A 20492-nucleotide genomic window follows, 5' to 3' on the forward strand; every position below is an offset into this window, starting at 1 on the left:
CCAGGCATGGTCCAGCTCCGGCAAGACCAGACTTGGTGGAAATCAGCAAACTGGTACCGCTGTGTTGGCAGAACACAGCCTTTTGCCCAGGGAGGTCGTGGATGCCCCATCACTGGAGGCGTTCAAGGCCAGGCTGGATGGCTATTTGAGCAACCTGGTCTAGTGGGAGGTGTCCCTGCCCATGGCAGGGGGTTGGAACTAGATGATCTTTAAGGTCCCTTCCAACCCAAACCATTCTATGATTCTATGATTCTATGATTCAAACTGATGGTTTAAGTCTAAAAGTAAGCTTTTGGAGCACCACGAGGGTCTGGTGGGACAGCTGTGGAATGAGTTAAGCCTATGGTACGTCTTCTCTCCAGAAGCTCCGCTCACCTCGGAAGAGGCCACATATTCACAGCCAGTGCTGCCCATACCTTGGAAAGTTAATTGAACACTAATTTCTAAATAGCATTGCAGATACCGTTTGAAGGGCAGGGCACTGTCTGCCTGTGTCTCGCTACGAGCAAACACTGACAGCCTGGCTAATTATTCAGATGCTTGGGGGAGGACAAAACAAAAATAATATAAAATGCAATTTACAGTAGATTTAAAAACCACCCTCTTGCCAATTTGAGTCTGCTCTGACTTGAGCGAGAGCAGCCGGAGAGAGCCACAACAATGTCGAGATGCTCTTCAAAGCCTTCCTCGCCCAGATAACGACAAAACCTCCCGTCAGCCAGGACACCAAACAGCATCCCTAAAGCAGCAATCCCTTTATCGGCCCCGTTTTGAAGTTTATCTCCCATGTTTTGCTGTCTCTCCATACGGTTGCTTCTCTAATAGAGGGAACGCCGGCACAAGCTCGCGATAATAAGCAATGAATTAGTCAATGAAACGAATCCTGCACTAATGAGGAGAGAAGCGAGTAGGGGAACTGTGTGTTCTCTCTTTGCTCACACCAAGTTCAACCAAGAGCTTTTATACGCTGCCTGAAAAATCAGTTGACTTTTCTCAAGTGAATCCCAGGGAGAAGATAGACAGTTAGAGGGGTTTTTTTTGTTTGTTTTTTTTTTTTAAATAAACAGAACTTGGTCTCTTCTGCACTGTCAGCTCATCCCTGGGAAGGTGTGGAAGGTGGGTCTCTGCTCACCAGGGATTCTCCTGAAGATGACACTACATGGGGCTGCACCACCGCTGCTGGAAACCAGGCGGCAGCCAGCTCCATCAGGAGAGCAGGGATCAGCATTAGGGAGGTCAAGGATCAGGGACCCCCAGTTAGGACTTGCATGAGAAGAGGAAATCTCAAAAAAAAAAAGGTGGTTTGTTTTTTTTTTTTCCTTTCTCACTCACTTTTCTCTCCTCACTCATTACAAGGCACTGGGAAACCACTGTTTCCCCCCCGTGGTAGGACATAACAGACCCAGCATGGGGATTCTGCAGGCAGAAGAGAGCTGCGACTGATTAACAAAAATTACACCCCAGGCTTGTCTCTTCTTTTCTGATCACCCAGGCGGGACACGCGCTGCCTTCCACGACGCTGAGAGATGCCGTTCTCCGTAGCCGAATAAAAGACCCCCCGAGAAGACGGAGTGACAAAGAACAAGGTAGGAAAGGATCAAAGAAAGATGCTTTTTTCCTTCTCTGCCTTTCTGCAGGGAGAGCAAACGCTCCCATTCATCAACAACAACTCTTTTCACTGAATTTCACTGAATTTTTAGAGTTGGAAGGGACCGTAGAGATCATCTAGTTCAACTCCCCTGCTAAAGCAATGTGGCAGAACAAAAAAAAACACACCCTCAGACACTTGGGGAAACATATCAAGAAGATGGCAAGCAGCAGCAAGGAGGGGAAACAGCCACCCTTTCCAGCGGGTCGCATCACCCCCGGCTCAGCTGCAGCAGCTTCTTCATGTTGACCTATCCCTCCAGTCTTTCCTACCCACAGAACAGGCAAACCCTCCCCTTGCTGGATCCAGAGGATGCCCGGCAGCTGGAAAAGCAATCTAAGAAGGAAAAAGTACATCAGACAGACACGGGATTCGGTGGATGAGCACGGGCTGACACGCCGGCCCCAAGGGTGACAGATCTGCAGGGATAAGGCAACGCAGGACTAGGGTATGAAGTCCCTACATTCCTCTTCAAACCCCAAAAACCCCATCTCAATGCACAGCTTTGGAGGCTTTATTTGTCTCCTTCTGGCAATGGTCAATGCTGCTCCTAGCATAGGAGAGACTCAACCCATCCAAGGGAGAGAAGAAGAGAGGGGTATGGGGAAGCCTGTGCACGAGGGATGCTCCACAGGATTTGATTCCTTAAACCACTATCCCAAAGTGAAGTTACCCACAAAAAAAGCATCTCTGCTTGCTCAGACAATGCTCTTTTCTCCTATAAAGCAAGAGGAAAGCTTGGCTTGACAGGAACAGCAATAGGCACGTGATGGTTAAAGGTACCACCACGGGGGCAGCGCGGCCATCTGCGTTACAGCATCTCCCTCTTCCACCTCCGACAAGAGACCAGTCGTTTACTTGCTCTGGTGCTGCCCCTTAATTTAATCTCAGCTGGTTTGTTGAGCTGCCAGTCAGCGTGCTGTAACGGCTGAGCCAAGGCTGCTGTGAAAATTTCAATCGATATCTCTCTCTTTCGAGCGGGGACAGTGATCTATAAAGCCCAACTGCAAACAGCCACGGTTTGGAGATCAGCCATCAGATGGGAGACAGGGAAATCGCTGTCCTGCTGTCCTCCAACGATCTCCTGTAGCTTTGGCATCTCAGAGAACAGGGGCACAAGTGAACGGAGGATGCTCAAGTCACCCAGGAGCCAGGCTAAGGGAGAGCCGGAGCCAGCTCCCCCCTCCAACACCCAACTGCATCTCAAAATTCCATTTCCAAACTATCTAGTCCTCTCTTTTTCCCCCATTGATACACCACCGGACAACAACAAAGGGGTGAAACTTCAGCTGAGGCAGCAAAACAGCACCAAAGCAGGCAGCTGTGGGGGGTAAGAGAGCAGCTCGGGCACCTCTTGCCCTCCCCATCAGATGGGCATCGCGGCGTTGGAGAACCTGAAGAGCGCTTGTCCAAACCGCTGATCCAGCAGGTCCTCAGGACCTGCCTCCTTCAACACCTCCCTCATCTCAGTAGCTTCTCCTGAGAAGCTGAGATGCTCCTCGTGGAGTAAACTCATCCCTGGGGAGTCAGCCGCTGGTGGTGGGGGGCATGGAACAGCAGAGCCCATCTTTACCACAGGGAATGACCATCCCTGGGGAGTCAGCTGGTTGGGTTGGGGCGTGGAGCAGCAGAGCCCATCTTTACCACAGGGAATGAAACCATCCCCCAACCACCTCATATTATTGATCGGCCACAATATTTGCAGGGATTGCCATGAAGCAGGATAGGATTTATCTCCCAGTCCCATCAATTAGGGCACTGAGGCAAGGGAGAGGCTGTGCGATGCCAGCTGCCCAGGGCGGGGAGGGAAAGCATCACAGCAGGACAGCAGCACCCACGCAGAGCTCAGGGGGGTCAATATTGGGTACAAACATGCAAAACCCACCAATACACACCAGTACCACCTACCCGAGGTGGCTCGCCCTCTGCAGAGGTGGAAAGCAGATTTTCATCGAGGAGCCAAAGCAAGCTGGGATTTCCCCCACTGTAGGGTTACATGGGGAGGGACTCTGGATCAGGGAGGGGAGGCATGGGACAAGGGGGAAGGATTTGACACTGGAAGAGGGGAGATGGAGCTGAGATGTGGGGAAGAACTTGTTTGGTGGGAGGGTGGTGAGAGCCTGGCCCAGGTTGGCCAGAGAAGCTGTGGCTGCCCCATCCCTGGAGGGGTTCAAGGGCAGGTTGGAGGGGGCTTGGAGCAACCTGGTGTGGTGGGAGGTGTCCCTGCCCAGGGCAGGGGGTGGCACTGGGTGGGCTTTTAGGTCCTTTCCAACCCGAACCATTCCATGATTCTACATTTATCTTCCTCAGCATAGAAACAGCAGGAAAAAAAGCAAGAGGGAAATTCAGCCTGGGTTAACCAGCCCCAGAAGTTCACAGAATCTTCATGGTCGGAAGAAACCTTTGAGATCATCAAGTCCACCTTTTCTCACGGGACTGTGTGGATGACACCTCAGCATTGCTCCATCCTTTTGTGTATGTGAAGGTTTGGTCATCAAATTCCAAGGTACTTTGACTCACACCTAGTTCTAGTCCCCCAATTCCTGTATTTAACAGTGACAGTGATAGTGATAGACTGGATAAGGAATTCAATTATGTCTTTTGAAAGTGCCTTTCCAGTGATGTGATTTTTTTTCTACAGCATTTATGGTGCTACTCTAAAATGCCACAATCTTTTGTAGTTCTTCTTAAAATGACTGTGTGCCAAATCAATACTTGTTTACATCCTTGGATGAAATCTTCAAAAGCATCTTGGCAATTATTTGAAAAGGAAGAGATGAATCTGATCAGGGAGTTGTAGAGGGCAATGAGGTCTCCCCTCAGCCTCCTCTTCTCCAAACTAAACATGCCCAGTCCCCTCAGCCTCTCCTTGTGTGACTTGTTCTCCAGACCCCTCCCCAGCTTGGTGGCTCTCCTCTGGACATGCTCCAGCACCTCAATGTCCTTCCTCTGGTGAGGGGCCCACAGCTGGACACAGCCCTCGAGGTGAGACCTCACCAGTGCCCAGTCCAGAGGCACCATCACTTCCCTGCTCCTGCTGGCCATGACCCACCCAGCACACAGAAGCATGAACCTTCTTCCAAACCCTGCTTTGATTCCTGCTCGAGTGGAGAGCACATTCCCCCCTCAGACAGACCTTACACCCTCCTCTCCATCGTTAGCAGGAGTCGAGGCCCAGCAGATGCAGACACAACAGGGAAAACATAGGGAAACCCATCTCCTTTCAGCAGCAAAGGGCCACAGGGTTCTCTCAATCTCCTAAAGCTCCAAAAGCATGACTCTCAGAGCTAAAGACCTTCCACAAAATAGAGGGAGAACCTGTAAAAACAATCCAGGCTAATTTCTTCCCAAACACCTATGCAAACTCTGTTTTACCCAGGCATGCCCCACTAAAACTGCCCCCAGAGCCAGGCTCTTCTTGCTGTGTTGTGATGGAATATCTTGCCTTCTCTCTCTGGTAGCAATCTGGGAATGTTGCATATAGAAATCAAGTCACAGGCTGCTATGGAGCAGTCATTTCCGTTGGCTAATAGCCCCACAGATAGTTACCATCTCTGCCGAGAAGGATGCAGGGATGACAGTCTGATTGGCGAGGTGGAGAGTTCGGGAAGCATCTTGTAGAACTTGGATACTGCCAAAATTTATCTTGCTGGGATGCACGTAGACAACTGGTCCTTCTCCGGTGCTCACTAAATGGATTTCCTGCTCCAGGAAGCAGGTAGGAAAGGTAAAAAAAAAAAAAAAAAAAAAAAAAAAAAAAAAACACAGCTTTAAGGGTACTCCTAGTACTCCTAGTTTTCAGTGGTGTAAGACTGAAACACAAGGCCTGGAGCAAGTGTGAGATGTTAAGTGATCCCACCTGAAAGCCAAGAGCTCCCATTACTCAGGGATAGTCCCATTACCCAGTTTCCCCACGCTTGCTTTTTCGCACCTCCTCCATGCTCTCTGCTCTCCTTCCTCTGCCTCATGCCTGCTCCCATCCCTTTTACTTCACCCTCTTGCCCCAAAACACCCTCCCTGACTCCTGCTGCTGCCCAGCCACACTCGGAGAGGAACTTCTGTGACATTCCCCAATGTGAAAACCAGAGAAAGCCAGAAGCAAAGCAGACCCTTTGGAGTAGAGCTCACGCACGTTAGTTGCCTCTGATTGGTGCTTAGGTGTCTTCAGAATCACAGAATCAGACGGGGTTGGAAGGGACCTCTGGAGATCATCTAGTCCAACCCCCTGCCAAAGCAGGGCCACCCAGAGCAGGTCCCACAGGAACGTGTCCAGGTGGGTTTGGAATGTCTCCAGAGAAGGAGACTCCACCACCTCCCTGGGCAGCCTCTGCCAGGGCTCTGCCACCCTCACAGGAAAGAAGTTCCCCCTCATGTTGAGGTGGAACCTCTTAGATTCAAATTTGTGGCCATTTCCTCTTGTCCTGTCCCTGGGCACCACTGAAAAAAGACCAGCCCCATCCTCCTGACACCCTCCCTTTAAGTATTTAGAAGCATTGATCAGATCCCCCCTCAGCCTTCTCTTCTCCAGACTAAAAAGACCCAAGTCCCTCAGCCTCTCCTCAGAAGGCAGATGCTCCAGGCCCCAAATCATCTTTGTAGCCCTCTGCTGTCCCCTCTCCAGCAGTTCCCTGTCCTTCTGGAACTGGGGAGCCCAGAACTGGTCCCAGTGCTCCAGATGGGACCTCCCCAGGGCAGAGCAGAGGGGCAGGATGACCTCCCTCCACCTGCTGCTCACACTCTTCCAGCAGTTTTCCTGGTATTATACGAATAATAGACATTAATCATTAATTACATCATTCAAGCAAGTCTTGGTTTTTTTTTTCCTTTTTCTTTTGACAGCCTGCGACCCGAAAGTTTTGTTCTTGCAGAACTCTTGGGGGAGGAACGGGGATCTCTGCTGAACCACCTTCTCACATCATTAAAAACAATCAGAATTTACACCGTCTGTCTGGATTTCACTGGTTCTAAACACCCCGACTCCTAAACGGGAGCCGAATGCATAAAACTCCCAGGGCTGAGAAGATGCTGTATGATTCACTGGAGGGCAGGGAGTATGATTGAACCTCGCAAAGAAACTAGCCTCCGTGATGGAAAAGCCTTAATGATGCCTGACTCCAGGAAAGGGCATTGACAGCTGTCAGAGCCACTCGCCCAGCTCAGCCAGAAACGCTCCATCCCTGACAGGACACCACTGCCCCCAGTAGCCAAAAAAAACCCCATCTCCTACCAAGGCTGGTGCTTTGCAAACAAGGAGCCAAAGCAGCGCGTGATGATGGACCTTTTATCCCTCTCATGGAGAGCTGCAGTTTGGGTGATGCTGCCCAAAGCTCCTGGGAAGAAGGAATGGAGGGAAGAGCTGTGCCTCCCCCAGCTGGCTTTGCCTCCAGGTGACAGTGGTGCAGAAGAGAGGGCAGAGCCCTTTGGAGATGGGTAGAATAACATCTGGAGGATGCCCAGGCAAGCTGTCTTCAATTAGAGTGTGTACTAATGCCATATATAAATATATATATGCTTACAAGTACCTAATGGGGGGGTTGAAGGAGGATGGAGCCAGACTCTTTTCAGTGGTTCCCAGTGACAGGACGAGGGGCAACGGGCACAAGCTGGACCATGGGAAGTTCCACTCCAATCTGAGGAAGAACTTCTTTGGGGTGAGGATGGCAGAGCCCTGGCAGAGGCTGCCCAGGGAGGGTGTGGAGTCCCCTTTTCTGGAGATTTTCAAGCCCCACCTGGATGCTCCTGAGTGATGTGCTCTGGGCAACCCTGCTTTGGCAGGGGAGTTGGACTGGATGGTCTCTAGAAGATCCCTTCTGACTTCAACAATTCTGTGATTCCCTTGATACCCTCATGAAGGAAAGGCTAAGGCCCTTTATCTACATTTTTCTTAAAAGGGACACTTATAGAAAACCCCACCCCTTTATCTACATTTTTCTTAAAAGGGACAAGAAAAAGCCCGTTCAGCAGCATTACAGGCAACGTGAGACACAGGGAAAGGCGGCAAAATGAGATGGCAAACCCAAGAGGTTGCCACACATATCCCCAGCAGTAGCCCTGGTGGCTTTGTTGATGAGGGTGTAATGTCACATTTGATCATTTAGGAAGGAAGAGCACCCGTCCCTGGCAGGCAGCGTGGTTTGAGTGATGGGTGATTCTGACAGCAGCCAGCTGCCACATCCCCTGCCCGCCGCACGCAAGGCTGCCCTGCCACCGGCAACCCCAGCGCCGGCTTCTACCACTTCCTTAACGCAGGACATTACCCCAAACAGACCTCATTGAAGCTGGCACCAACTTCACTGGCAAACCAAATACCAGCAACAGCCCCACGGAGGGACCTACACAACCTGGATGGAAAATCTGTGTGGAATTTCACCAAACTCTGTAAAGACTCGGTATCTACTAAATGGTGTCACCTAAGACAAAATCAAGCCTGTATTTTTGCATTATTGGGATATATTGCAGCCATTCCTCTGAGGTCAGATTCACATGGTATTATCCATACGGGTGTTCAAGGCCAGGCTGGACAGGGCTTTGAGCAATCTGGTCTGGGGGAAGGTGTGGGGGTGAGATTGGATGGACTTTAAGGTCCCTTCCAACCCAAACCATCCCATCATGACTTGCCATCAGTGCAGGTTTTATGGTTAGCTGCTCTGCCAGCCCAGAAAGTTCTGGATGAGCCAGCTACTAATGAACTACTGATACTCTTCAATATCTTCATAAATGACCTGGATGAAGGGATGGAATGTCCCCTCACCAAGTTTGCTGATGATACAAAACTGGGAGGAGTGGTTGACACCCCAGAAGGCTGTGTCACCATCCAGTGAGACCTGGACAGGCTGCAGAGTTGGGCAGAGAGGAACCTGATGAACTTCAACAGAGGCAAGTGTAGGGTGCTGCTCCTGGGGAGGAATAACCCCCTGCACCAGGACAGGGTGGGGGTGACCTGCTGGAGAGCAGCTCTGAGGAGAAAGACCTGGGAGTCCTGGTGGACAACAGGATGCCCACGAGCCAGCAATGGGCCCTGGTGGCCAAGAAGGCCAAGGGCATCCTGGGGGGCATCAGGAAGAGTGGGAGCAGCAGGTGGAGGGAGGTCATCCTGCCCCTCTGCTCTGCCCTGGGGAGGTCCCATCTGGAGCACTGGGTCCAGTTCTGGGCTCTCCAGTTCCAGAAGGACAGGGAACTGCTGGAGAGGGGACAGCAGAGGGCTACAGAGATGATGAGGGGCCTGGAGCATCTCTCTGCTGAGGAGAGGCTGAGGGACTTGGGGCTTTTGAGTCTGGAGAAGAGAAGGCTGAGGGGGGATCTGGCCAATGCTTATAAATACTTAAAGGGAGGGTGTCAGGAGGATGGGGCCGGTCTTTTTTCAGTGGTGCCCAGGGACAGGACAAGAGGAAATGGGCACAAACTTGAGTATAAGAAGGTCCATCTGAACATGAGAAGGAACTTCTTTCCTGTGAGGGTGGCAGAGCCCTGGCAGAGGCTGCCCAGGGAGGTGGTGGAGTCTCCTCTGGAGACATTCAAACCCCACTTGGACACATTCCTGTGGGACCTGCTCTGGGTGGCCCTGCTTTGGCAGGGGGTTGGACTAGATGATCTCCAGAGGTCCCTTCCAACACCGTATCATTCTGTGATACCACACTATAAGGCAGACCTATAGAAAATGCACAGAATCTTGCCTGACAGTCAAAACCTCCCGTTTGTGCTGCCAACAGACCCAGCTGGGTGCCAGGAGCAGCTGGGATGAAATGCTGCACGTTAAACATCAACTTTAACGGGCACGTGCAGTCATTCATCTTGCTCTAGATCTTTCGTTTGAGACAGGTAGGGTTCTCCAGCTGAAATGCTGGCCCTTTGGGCAAAAAGTTGCCATTTTCATCTCCAAATAAAAAAAAAAAAAAAGATTAAGGTAGAGTTTGGAACTGTAAGTTGTTAGCCCAAGGGTTAAAGCTTTCCCAGAACACTGCAGTTAAACAACCTCACATTAAAGAGCTCGGTTAAAGAGTTTCCCCCCTCTAGAATAAGGAAAGTGTGCCTCGTATTTGAGGTTTTTTTTCAGACTTTTCCCCTGCAAATCCTGCCCTTCCTGTTGACTGGTTTACGTGCACATCCACAAAGGCCTGAGTTGAGATGCGCAGTGGCATCCAGGGGATTTAGCAGCATCATTTCCACTCCTTTTAATGAAAGTTTAAATTCCTACGACTACTTTCAAAATGTCAGCCTTCCTCTCCGTTACAGAAAGCTTAAGGTTCCCAGCAATCCTCTGACATCCTCTTTTCAGGCTCGGGGAGATGACAAGACATTTTAAAACAGCTGCTTCAAAAGTTAATATCATTTAAAATTAAATTTTAATTAACTAAATTTGTTCTAGATGAAGCCAGGACGCTACAGACAGCGTTCTCTCTGCTGCATTTTGTCATTGTCGCTGCTGTTGCGTACGCCTGAACGCCAACAACATCTTTCAGGAGGGTTTATTCTAGGAATGCTTTGCCTCATCCATTTCCAAGTTTGGTAGGGAAAAAAAAAAAAAAAAAAAAAGAAAAAAAAAGAAGTCTCTGTGCTCCAAACGCAAGCAGGTGGGGAGACTCGTGTGTCTTTGGCTGGGGCTTTTGGAAAAGAGATGTGAGGGGTGTTTCTCCAAAGTGATGGGCCTGAATTTCCATGTGGTTCCTTCCGCAGCGCTGGCTTTACTGGGATTCAGGGATGTCTCTGGGTGCTCCCAAACAGACATCCTCGTGAAGCAGCAGCTGCTCTCCTCATCTAATAACACAGCAGAGTACGAGACCCAGGGACTGTGCTGGGTTTCAGACTGGGCTTGTTATCCTGTTTCACATCTCCCTAATTAAAAGCTGTCTCAGACACTTAGATTATCACCTAAGAGGATACCACCTTTCCTCTTCTCTGGGTATTAGCTGCTGCTCTTGCCATAAATCCCTTCTTTCCTTCTCCACACCTGCCATGTATTACAAGCTCTTGTCTTCCCAAGAAGAACCCCTGTACGCTTCTCACCCCACGTCCCCCAGGACTCACCAGTGGGGACCCTTCGCTGCCAAACACCACGACATAAGCCACGGTGTCCTGCTCTCCCAGCACCTGGGCTTCCAGTACGAATGGGACCTCCACGGAGCTGTGAGGCTGGATGATCCCACACGGCGTGGGGCAGGAGTACCACACAGCAGCATCCCTCCTGCGCTCCTGTAAGGGACAGAAGCAAACCCAACTGCAGAGAGACCTTTGAGGGAGCTTTAAGCTCCTTGACATCTACCACAATGGCAATTAATGCATTATATTTTTTTTTTTAAATCCCTAGAGGAAAGCAGGAAGGCACAAAGATGCAAGACTCGTAGGGGCTTGGCATCCTCAGAGGGTCCAAAAACCGCTGCATCCACAAACGCCCACTCCTGTGCTGGCAGCCACCTTGCAGCACCTTTTTGTGGCCCCCTGGATTCTCCTGCATGAAAGCACCCTAAAGACTAGAACATAAACTGCTTCCTAAAGAGCTGAAACTGCTTCCCGAAACTCATATTCATGTAGGTTCTTGCTTTCAGCAAAAGAGAACAGGAACTTATCGAACTTATCTGAACATAAACCAGCAAGGTCTTCTCCAACACCACCACCACCCCCTTTTTTTTTTTTTTTTTCTGATAAACCCCTTGATAACACTCGAGGGCAGGATGGGGATGCGATGCCACACCTGAGGAAGAACCTTGTAGCAGCCTGAGAAATTGCTGTCGTTCACAAGGGTCAGCGCCTGCCGATAAGAGAACTTCAGGAGGCACCGTCCAAACGTCACCACGGGGTTGAGCACTTGCAGTGGAGGAACCACGCACCTGGGCAAAGAGATGACCGAAAGGGAATTAGAGATGCCGAGAGAACGCGGGATTTGTTTACTCCCCAAATAGCACGAAATGGAGCACAACCCATTTGTCACTGTCAAATAGACACTGAATGCCCCTACAGCGATAAATCGCCTTTAACTTCTTTTTAGTCACTTTTACTCTCGTGAAGGAAGGGCAAACCCCGAATCTCAGCACCACAGAGGCTGCCAAGTGCCCGGGCAGAGCACAGTGCCCTGTCCCAGAGCTGTCTGATGGGCATCTTTGCCCCGGGAGGCTTGCAGGGACCCTCCCAATGGTCTCACAGTAAGGTGTGACCCCTGGAGGAGACTTCCCACCGAGGACCAGCGCTCACCAAGGCTCAGGGAACACAGGACACCAGTGTTTGAGTAAAAACAACTCCCTCCTCTCCCATACTGCTCTTGCCCTGCCTAAAAACTTACCCCAGAGATAGAGGGTACAAGCCTTCCCCCCATCCTTTCCCCATTTCTGTAGCTACCTTGCTCCTTTGACCACAGAGGTCCATACACTGTTCCCTTTTCCACTCGTTTTACAAAATCCCAGCCCCAAAATCACCAACTGGATGACTCTGCCTGGGAGAGGGAAGAGCACCAGCAAACTGCATCCTTCCTGTAATTAAGCCGACACCGGCTGCAGCAAGAACGACTTTTTGGGTTAAGTCTGAGAACGGTAACGCTGAGAAGAACCAGAGGGAAGCAGAGAAACCCGAGCTCACCTTCCGCATCAGGCACAATTTTTCCCTTTGTAAGATCTTGCCTTTTTTCGTCCCTCACCAGCCCCACCATAAGCCCCATCCCCATTTACACGCGCCTTCGTTAACTAAACCAGATGCCAGCTTTCAGCAGACTTGTTTGCTGCGTCCCAGATGAACGTTGTGTTTTGGTCACAAGTCCATCACTTGTAAGAAATTTGTTACACCTCAAGCACCCAAACACAGGCCAAGAATGGATATAATTACTGTTTTATTTAGAAAAAGGCTCTGGGCCGTGCCTGCCCATCGAGCCCAGGCGTTTCTCAACATGGGCTGCTGTCAAAGCACTGCTCTTCTCATATCTAGCTGGGCAGAACTAGCTCGTTAAGCTCATTAAGCAACACTCCTCATTTGGAGATGAAGCCAGCACACCACACGTGAGGCAGCATGTCAGTGAGGGGTGCACGAGGAGAGAGGACGATACCTGGCTGTGAGGGGCAGGGCCAACATCTCCGTGCCAACGCCATCCACGTCCACCACCAGCACCAGCTTATAACTCTTCACGGTGTTGGAACACAGGGTGACCTGGGGGAAGAGAAGAGCATCAAATACTTCATCATTCCCAAAAGCCATCATCCATGTGCGGTGTCCTCCACCCTCTTTCCACAGTAAGGAAAGGGAGGATTTTGCCCTAATTCTTCTGCTGGCCCATGTGTAGAGCACAGTCTCTGGGAGTTATAAAAGTCTTCTGACAATAGGATAAGGGGGAAGGGTTTGACTCTCAAAGAGGGGAGATGGAGCTGAGCTGTGGGGAAGAACTTGTTTGGTGGGAGGGTGGTGAGAGCCTGGCCCAGGTTGCCCCAAGAAGCTGTGGCTGCCCCATCCCTGGAGGGGTTCAAGGGCAGGTTGGAGGGGGCTTGGAGCAACCTGGTGTGGTGGGAGGTGTCCCTGCCCAGGGCAGGGGGTGGCACTGGGTGGCCTTTGAGATCCCTTCCAACCCAAACCATTCCATCATTCTGTGATATTGGCTTTGTTAAATACACCATGCAGTTATCAGAGCATACGTAAGCTAAATTAAAGCCCAATCAGGCTAATGCTCTACTCACTACTGTATTAAAATTAAGGGACTGATTTTCAATCTCGATTACACTAGCCTAAATCCAGAGGAAATCTGTTGGCTTCAACAGAGTGAGTCCAGTTTTACAATGGGAAGCTGAGGGCAAAACGTGGCCCAGCAGGTGCCAGAGCTTTTTCAGTCCCCGTTGGAGATCACGGCAGGGAATACAGCTCCTTCTCCTCAATGGGAGAGGAGAAATAAGATGGGGGAAGAAAAGCCAACCACTTCAATACAATGACATCTCTCTTTTTAACAGCCACCTTCTGGCCTCATCCTTCCTCTGCCCACTTTAAATCAAAGATATCGCTCTAAGCAGCTCTCCAAACCACATGAATGGCTTCCATGCTTGACCATAGGGCACTTGATCTTCAGCTCATGGTTTTGGAAACAAAACAATGCTCCTTCAGGAAAGTTCCAGAGTCACCCAGCTAATAAAAGCCTAACACTAGTGCATACGTCCCACTCACGGCCCTCTCATACGCCGGTGAAGCTTCAGCTCCACCTGCTTGAAGCACCAAAGGCCAAACTCTTCTCCTACCTGGATATCCAGGAACCCCTGGGAGCGGATGGTCCCTCGGCAGGGCGTTATGGTAAATTCGGTGGGCTTGGCGTGATGGAGAGCTCTCTTTCTCGAGGACGGGGGAGCGTTGTCCGAGCCCTCTCATACACTGGTGAAGCTTCAGCTCCACATGCTTGAAGCACCAAAGGCCGAATTCTTCTCCTACCTGGATATCCAGGAACCCCTGGGAGCGGATGGTCCCTCGGCAGGGCGTTATGGTAAATTCGGTGGGCTTGGCGTGATGGAGAGCTCTCTTTCTCGAGGACGGGGGAGCGTTGTCCGACACCTCAGCCCAACTGGTGATGCTGGGCTCTCCCCGGCCATCCCCAGGAATGCGAAGGTTGAAGGACATGGGCACCAAGGAGGTGTTAGTGAGGCGGCACGACAAGGTGTGAGGAAAGCCTAGGAAAACGTCACAAATACGAATTTATGCATCAATTATCCTGTGATTCCTGGTGTGATTATCCTGTTAGGATAAAACCGCGCTTGGAGTTTAGCTCTTTTCAGCCTGAATTACAGCTAATTGAGAAGCTAAGCGAGGAATTAATTGTCAGTGAAGCTCCCTTTTTATGCTAATCACAGACGTTGCTTCCTTGGCAATGCCAGGGACCAGAAGTTTTCCTCTCTAGTTGTGAGGAGCACTCTCCCTCACCTATCCCAAAAACCAGCACCAATTATTTCGCATTTATGAATGTGCAGACCATTTACCCTGAAAATTCAGTCTGTAACATCCTGTGTTAACTCCCTGGAGGGCCCCACAGTTCCCAACACAGAAAAGCAGTGCGTGGTCCTTGAGGAACATCCAGAGCAAAAGAAAGGAAGGGTGAAATTGGGAACTGCAGCACCATGCAGGGCAGTAAAGCAGTTTCTCTAGGCAGGATCACCGAATCACACTGGGTTGGAAGGGACCTCTGGAGATCATCTCATCCAACCCTCTGCCAAAGCAGGGCCACCCAGAGCAGGTCCCACAGGAACGTGTCCAGGTGGGGTTGGAATGTCTCCAGAGGAGGAGACTCCACCACCTCCCTGGGCAGCCTCTGCCAGGGCTCTGCCACCCTCACATTAAAGACGTTCCTCCTTATGTTTAGGTAGAACTTCTTACATTCCAGTTTGTTTGTTGTATATTCAAGGATCCTTAAGGCACCTCTTGTTTTGGGGCAACCAGACCGGGCACATTACAATTTGTAGCCCAATTCCAAAAGGTGAGCTCGATGCTCACTTAGAAATGAGCAGGAACACAGACAGCTCATCCGTGCCCATTGCCAGCGACCACTGGCCACTTCCAGCAGCTCCTCCAGGCAGGGGGGTCACAAAGGGCACAAACACAGACTTTGCAGCCCCAGAGGAGACCAGATTCTCCAGACACAGACAGCAGCACGGCTAAAAGCAGCAAAAAATAACAATAGCTGCCTTCAGCTGAAAAGGCCTTATTAATGAAATCAGATTAAGCAGGATGAATCTCCCATTACATAACTGCAGTTCTGCCGGGCGAGTTTCTCCTTGTTTTATTTATTTAAAAGGAAATAAAGAAGTGGCAGAGCGGTGATGTAGGGAGGGGAGGAAGCGGCCCAGGAAAGGTAATGAGTTTTCTTTAAAAGTCCATGAACAGCATGCAAACACAGAGGCATCCTGGGCACAGAATGATAATGGCCCTTCAATCAATCCGCAATTGATTTCACATTTAAACTTTAGATCATCTGGGTAAAAAGCCTTTTGTGAGAGGGAGATGGAGAACCAGAATCTGCATTTCAATGGAGACGCTCTGGATGCTCACCACCAGCTCCTGCCTGCAGAGAAGAAGGAGGAGCCCACATCTCCGAGGACATAGAGCTTTAGCTTGGGCATATTACCTGGTCCATGATAATGAAGTGTCCTCATTAACATCTCGCACTAAAGGTCAGGTGGGTAAATGGTGTCCTTGCCTCACAACAGGAACATTTACCCAAAGCAGCTACAGGCTCATACGTAGCTTTAACTCTTCTCCTGCAATCCCATCCCCTGGGGTCCTTCTGGGACAAGGACCTTCACAGTCATCCTGCTACCAAGGCTTGGGACATTGGGGCCGAACAGACTACGAGGGACACCAGAAAATATTGATCTTCTATTCCTTTGGTCCTCTTTGATGTCACGATGGCACAACACTGCCTCAGCGACCGGCAGCTCCTGTTTGAACACCCCAAAAGCTTCTATGGAGGAACCCTTCTTCCGTAGGGCATAGACCTGTGGTCCAAGCCCAGGGCACACTCACCAAAGGAGACGTCCCCGAAGCTGAGGGAAGGCACACTGAAGTGAAAGGTGGGTCCGATGACGCAGCCCCTGCAGGGACAAAGACAGAAGAGACACTGGCTGGGTTAAAGAGAACTGCAAAGCGTTCAGCTTTCCTTGCTGCTGGGATGGATAAAAGCTGGTCTCAGAACCGTGGTGGGTTTCAAACCATCATCACCTTTGTGCTCAGTGTGGCATCCATGCAGACAGGAGGCAGCCAAAGCAAAACGCCCCGCAGCTGGTGTGGCTTTAGGTCACCATGTCACTTAGGGGACCAAGGGTATGGCCCAGGGCTGCTGCTGCTGCTGGCCCAAGGAAGGACCCTAAACAAGTGATGGCTCTGCGCCTCAGTTTCCCCATCTGAGGTGTCCACACAAAAGTGGACTCATTTTAATTAACCTTCCCAACTGCAGGTTCCCTGCTTTGGTATTTCTTAGCTGGAACTGGTGTTTCCATGGAGTATATTTTCCAGGGATTAATCCAGGGAAGCCCCAAATACCCCTTGAGAAGAGCAACAACAGTTCTACACAGTGGACAGCTGAACCTTGGAGGAAAGTATCAGCTTGTCTCCAGTGCACCAGCTGACACATCCAAGAGCAACACGTCTTAAACTGCCCAACGTGGGTGTCCTGAACCCACCGCATCTCCTGGCCCAACCTTAAATTCAGCAGCCAGGCTCCAAACTCCTGAACTCACCATCATCCATCAAAATCAGCACTCGGAGTCGCACAACATTCATTCATTTATTTCACGGTTGATGCCAATCAATGCCAGCTTTGCCTTTGAGTCAAAAATCAAGGACCACAGGGAGTGGTGCCTTCTAGCTTTATTCCCAACTTTATTCTGTTTGTGTTCTGGCTGAAGAGCAGGAGAGACCTGTGTTCATCCAAGGCACCCCATTCCCAGCACTTATTTAGTAAATAAACACCAAAGAAACAAACATTCAGAACCTGGCAAGGATGGTTTCCAATCACCTACGGTTTGGGCATCTTCTGCTTGCACAGTCAAAAAGCACTCCGAAAAACTGATTTTTGGGAGTTTCAATCCAATGCTAACTCTCGATTTTTGGAGCTTAACCAGTTCCTGAGAGTAAGTCAGGTAGCAAATCCCTCCTGCTGCTGAAGTTCCCCCTCCAAGGACCTCACAATCAGACCCAACCTCCCAAGCCCGAAGGCCTTGCTTTGGAGGGAGCAAAGGGAGCAGACGTGCTTTCCCTCATGGTGCTTGCCAGAAGATGATGGAGAACTATCTCCAGAACAACCACAACTGGGGATGGCACTGGGAAAGTGCCAGGGATGAGCCTTGCCAGGCGAGCAGGGAAATGACTGCCGGTTCTGCGGAGGGCACCCTGTCTGTGCCCGGGGAAGTGGGACCCGAACGACTGCCCAGAAGGTTCAGGCAAGGAGCCAACCCAGAGCTTCGTGTGCCGCAGCTGGTAACGGCCTGGCTTGCAAGAAAATGGGGGGAAAGGCAGCGTTTTTGGCAACAACTGTGTTTTGCAGCAGCACTGAGTAATGCACTTGTAAAGGGAGATCAGGGTCCTTGCAGAGCAGGAAGGATAACACAAAGTGGGAGAGGAACTTGCACTCTCATCCAAGTTCCTTCCTGTGCAGCCCAGTATCCCACCAGCCAGCTTGTCTTTATCCAAAAGAACTGGGAGCTTTTCCTCCATGGAGAACTAAAGCCAGTGCACAAAAATGTCCCAAACAGGTAGAAAGCTCAGGCTGACCTGGCAGGTGGACACCTCAAAGGAGTTGGAAAACAAACAGCTTGAGTTGTAGGACTGGAGAACGAGAGATAAGAAGAACATGGATCTGTTGGAGCGGGGCCAGAGGAGGCCCCAGAGATGCTGGGAGGGCTGGAGCCCCTCTGCTGGGAGGGGGGGCTGAGAGAGTTGGGGGGGTTCAACCTGGAGAAGAGAAGGCTCCGGGGAGACCTTCCAGCCCCTTCCAGTCCCTCAAGGGGCTCCAAGAAAGCTGGGGAGGGACTCTGGATGAGAGAGGGGAGCCCTAGGAGGAGGGGGAAGGGTTTGACCATGGGGAAACCAGGACCATTTCATTTGGTTGTGGGGAAGCCAAAAGACAATTAACTATCCCACTGACAGCAATTTCCTTCCTCGGGAGCAAGGCCACCCAAGAAAACCTCTGTATTTTTACCTGGTAAGCGCGTCTTTACAAGCGAAACCTGCCCTTGCTCAAGGGGAAAGCTGCTTATGCAAGAAAATCCCGTGACCAATTTGGGGGAGGGACAGGGGAGAATAAATTATTTGATTGTGAAATGTTCCCTCTTGATTTCCAAAAAAAGCAGCACTTTCCCTCCAAACACAAAGCCAACATAATTGTTTCCCTACCGAGGTCAGACCTACTCACCACTCTCTTTTGGGAAGTAATAACCTTGTTGGTTTTTTTTTTTTTTGTTTTAATCAATTTCCCTCACCTTATGGGTAAAATTGGCTGCAGATTCCTTTCATTTAATTACTACCTTGATTAAGGCCTCCCAACAGCAGCAGCCCAGCCCCGAAGCTCCAGAGCCTACACCACCATAACCCACCAGACCCACGGTTAAGACCAACTGGGACCAGTTTGGATGCTTTTGTGGTCCTGAAAAGCCAGTTTTACCTCTCCTACCATCAGTCTTTTTTCTGGGGTTTTGTTTTGTTTTTTTTTTGGTTGGTTTTTTTTTCCTCTTTGCTCGGCAAGGATTATCTTTTGCAATGGCACCAGCCCATGGAATGATGCCCAAGTCCTCGTGACAGCACTTGCTGCAGAGCTCCCCATCTCCTGCATCAGCACTTTTCCGGCTGCAGGAAGGAGGTACCGTAGCCCTTGCTGCTGGGAGGACAGCTTGTCCCAACACATTAGCATGAGAGATGATGCCGAGGCTGCTGCTACCCGTTTTGTATGGATTATTAACAGAGGATGTTAAAAACACTGCCTCTGGGCAGCAAAATCACCCGTGCTGGCCCGTTCCTCAACCATCTCCCAAGTCCTTTTGGCCTCGCTGTGTGCTCAGGTGGGACATCCCAGACCATCTACTCCCCCAAGCTGACATCCTTACGCTCTGCCATGGCCCAAGGGGGAACAAGCCACGCGTAGGAAGGAGTCACTCCAGCTCCTGGGTACCGAGACTGGGCAGCAGGCATCTCCACACCTTTCCCACGCAGCCTCCAGTCAGACTTTTCCCAGCATGGGTTGTCACTTAAAGCCCCAAAGTCCTCATGCAGAGATGTCAAAAGGTCACAAAAAGAATCTGCTGCTGCCAAATTTTGTGCAAACAGTGTCCTGGAAAGTCACAGAGCCACCCTGGCTCAACCGTGGAAGGCAAACACAGAGATGTCAAAATGTCACAAAAAGAATCTGCTGCTGGCAGATTTTGTGCAAACAGTGTCCTGGAAAGTCACAGAGCCACCCTGGCTCAACCGTGGAAGGCAAAGGTGCTTCCCAGAGGGACCCAAGGCTTTCAGAGATAAACTGGGTATTGAGGGCACAAGGACCATCTCCCCTCGCAGATAATTATACTGCAGCATTTGCTGCTGCAATCACGAGGTTCAAACTGGAGACAAGATTTAAAAGCCCTGGCTTAGTCTCAGCTCTGATCCTTGCATCCCCATGCTAAGACCTTAGACAACACCTTTTTTTTCCCCCTCTGCTTCACTGTAAAATGAGGTAGGTGGCAACTGATTTCCCAGAGATTACCCACAGATGTGCCCACCGAGCTCCTCCAACCCTCCTCACCTGATAGTGAAGGTCACAGGCTCAAGGGTGCCATTCACCCTGAACCTGAATTCTTCTGTGAACTGCCCCAGGATGGTGGAACTGAAGGAGATCCGGATGGCTTGGAGCTCATCTGGCAAAATGATGCCCTCCTCGGGGAGGAAGGTGAAGCAGGAGCCCAGAGCTGTAACCGGAGGGACCAAGCTGAAGAGACCACTGATGGCTCCTTTGTTAAACAGGATCACCTGCAGCCGAAAGAAAGCAACATATATACATAAGGAAATAAACACATAAGGTATCTTCCTTTCTTAGAGAAGGCTGATTTGTTTTCTAATGAAGCAATTAACACCTGCAAAAGGCAGAAGATGCTGCGTGCTGCTGCTTGGCAGAAGCCAAGGAAAATACAACAGGACAAGTTCTGCCTTTGGGGTTTTTTCATGCAAAGCAGCGATAAGTTCATATAAACAGAGTCACTCGGGGTTTATTCCACGGACACAGAGTGGTCCAGCTCGACTCACAGCACAGAGGACCTGCTCAGCATCACAGAGGACCTGCTCAGCATCACCGAGTCCATTCAGACCTGTCCCCAAGAGCAACGAAGGCCGGCGGAGGAGAAGGAAGAGAAAGAATTACTAGTGAATTCACTAC

At 50.5% G+C, this 20492-nt stretch overlaps 1 protein-coding gene across 1 annotated transcript in view; it reads right to left on the reverse strand.

Moving 5' to 3' along the window:
• The window catches only part of HYDIN (HYDIN, axonemal central pair apparatus protein), a 176929-nt gene that overhangs the window by 96244 nt on the left and 60193 nt on the right, over positions 1-20492 (reverse strand). The window contains exons 11-17 of the mRNA XM_014960757.1: positions 19866-20089; positions 16115-16182; positions 14033-14268; positions 12675-12775; positions 11337-11472; positions 10673-10837; positions 5198-5350 (exon numbers count right to left, since the gene is read on the reverse strand). Coding sequence (XP_014816243.1) covers positions 5198-5350; positions 10673-10837; positions 11337-11472; positions 12675-12775; positions 14033-14268; positions 16115-16182; positions 19866-20089 — 1083 coding nt within the window. The remainder of the gene's footprint in view (positions 1-5197; positions 5351-10672; positions 10838-11336; positions 11473-12674; positions 12776-14032; positions 14269-16114; positions 16183-19865; positions 20090-20492) is intronic.

The sequence above is a fragment of the Calidris pugnax genome, unplaced genomic scaffold (genome assembly GCF_001431845.1).
Source record: "Calidris pugnax isolate Ruff unplaced genomic scaffold, ASM143184v1 scaffold347, whole genome shotgun sequence".
Classification (NCBI taxonomy): Eukaryota; Metazoa; Chordata; class Aves; order Charadriiformes; family Scolopacidae; genus Calidris; species Calidris pugnax.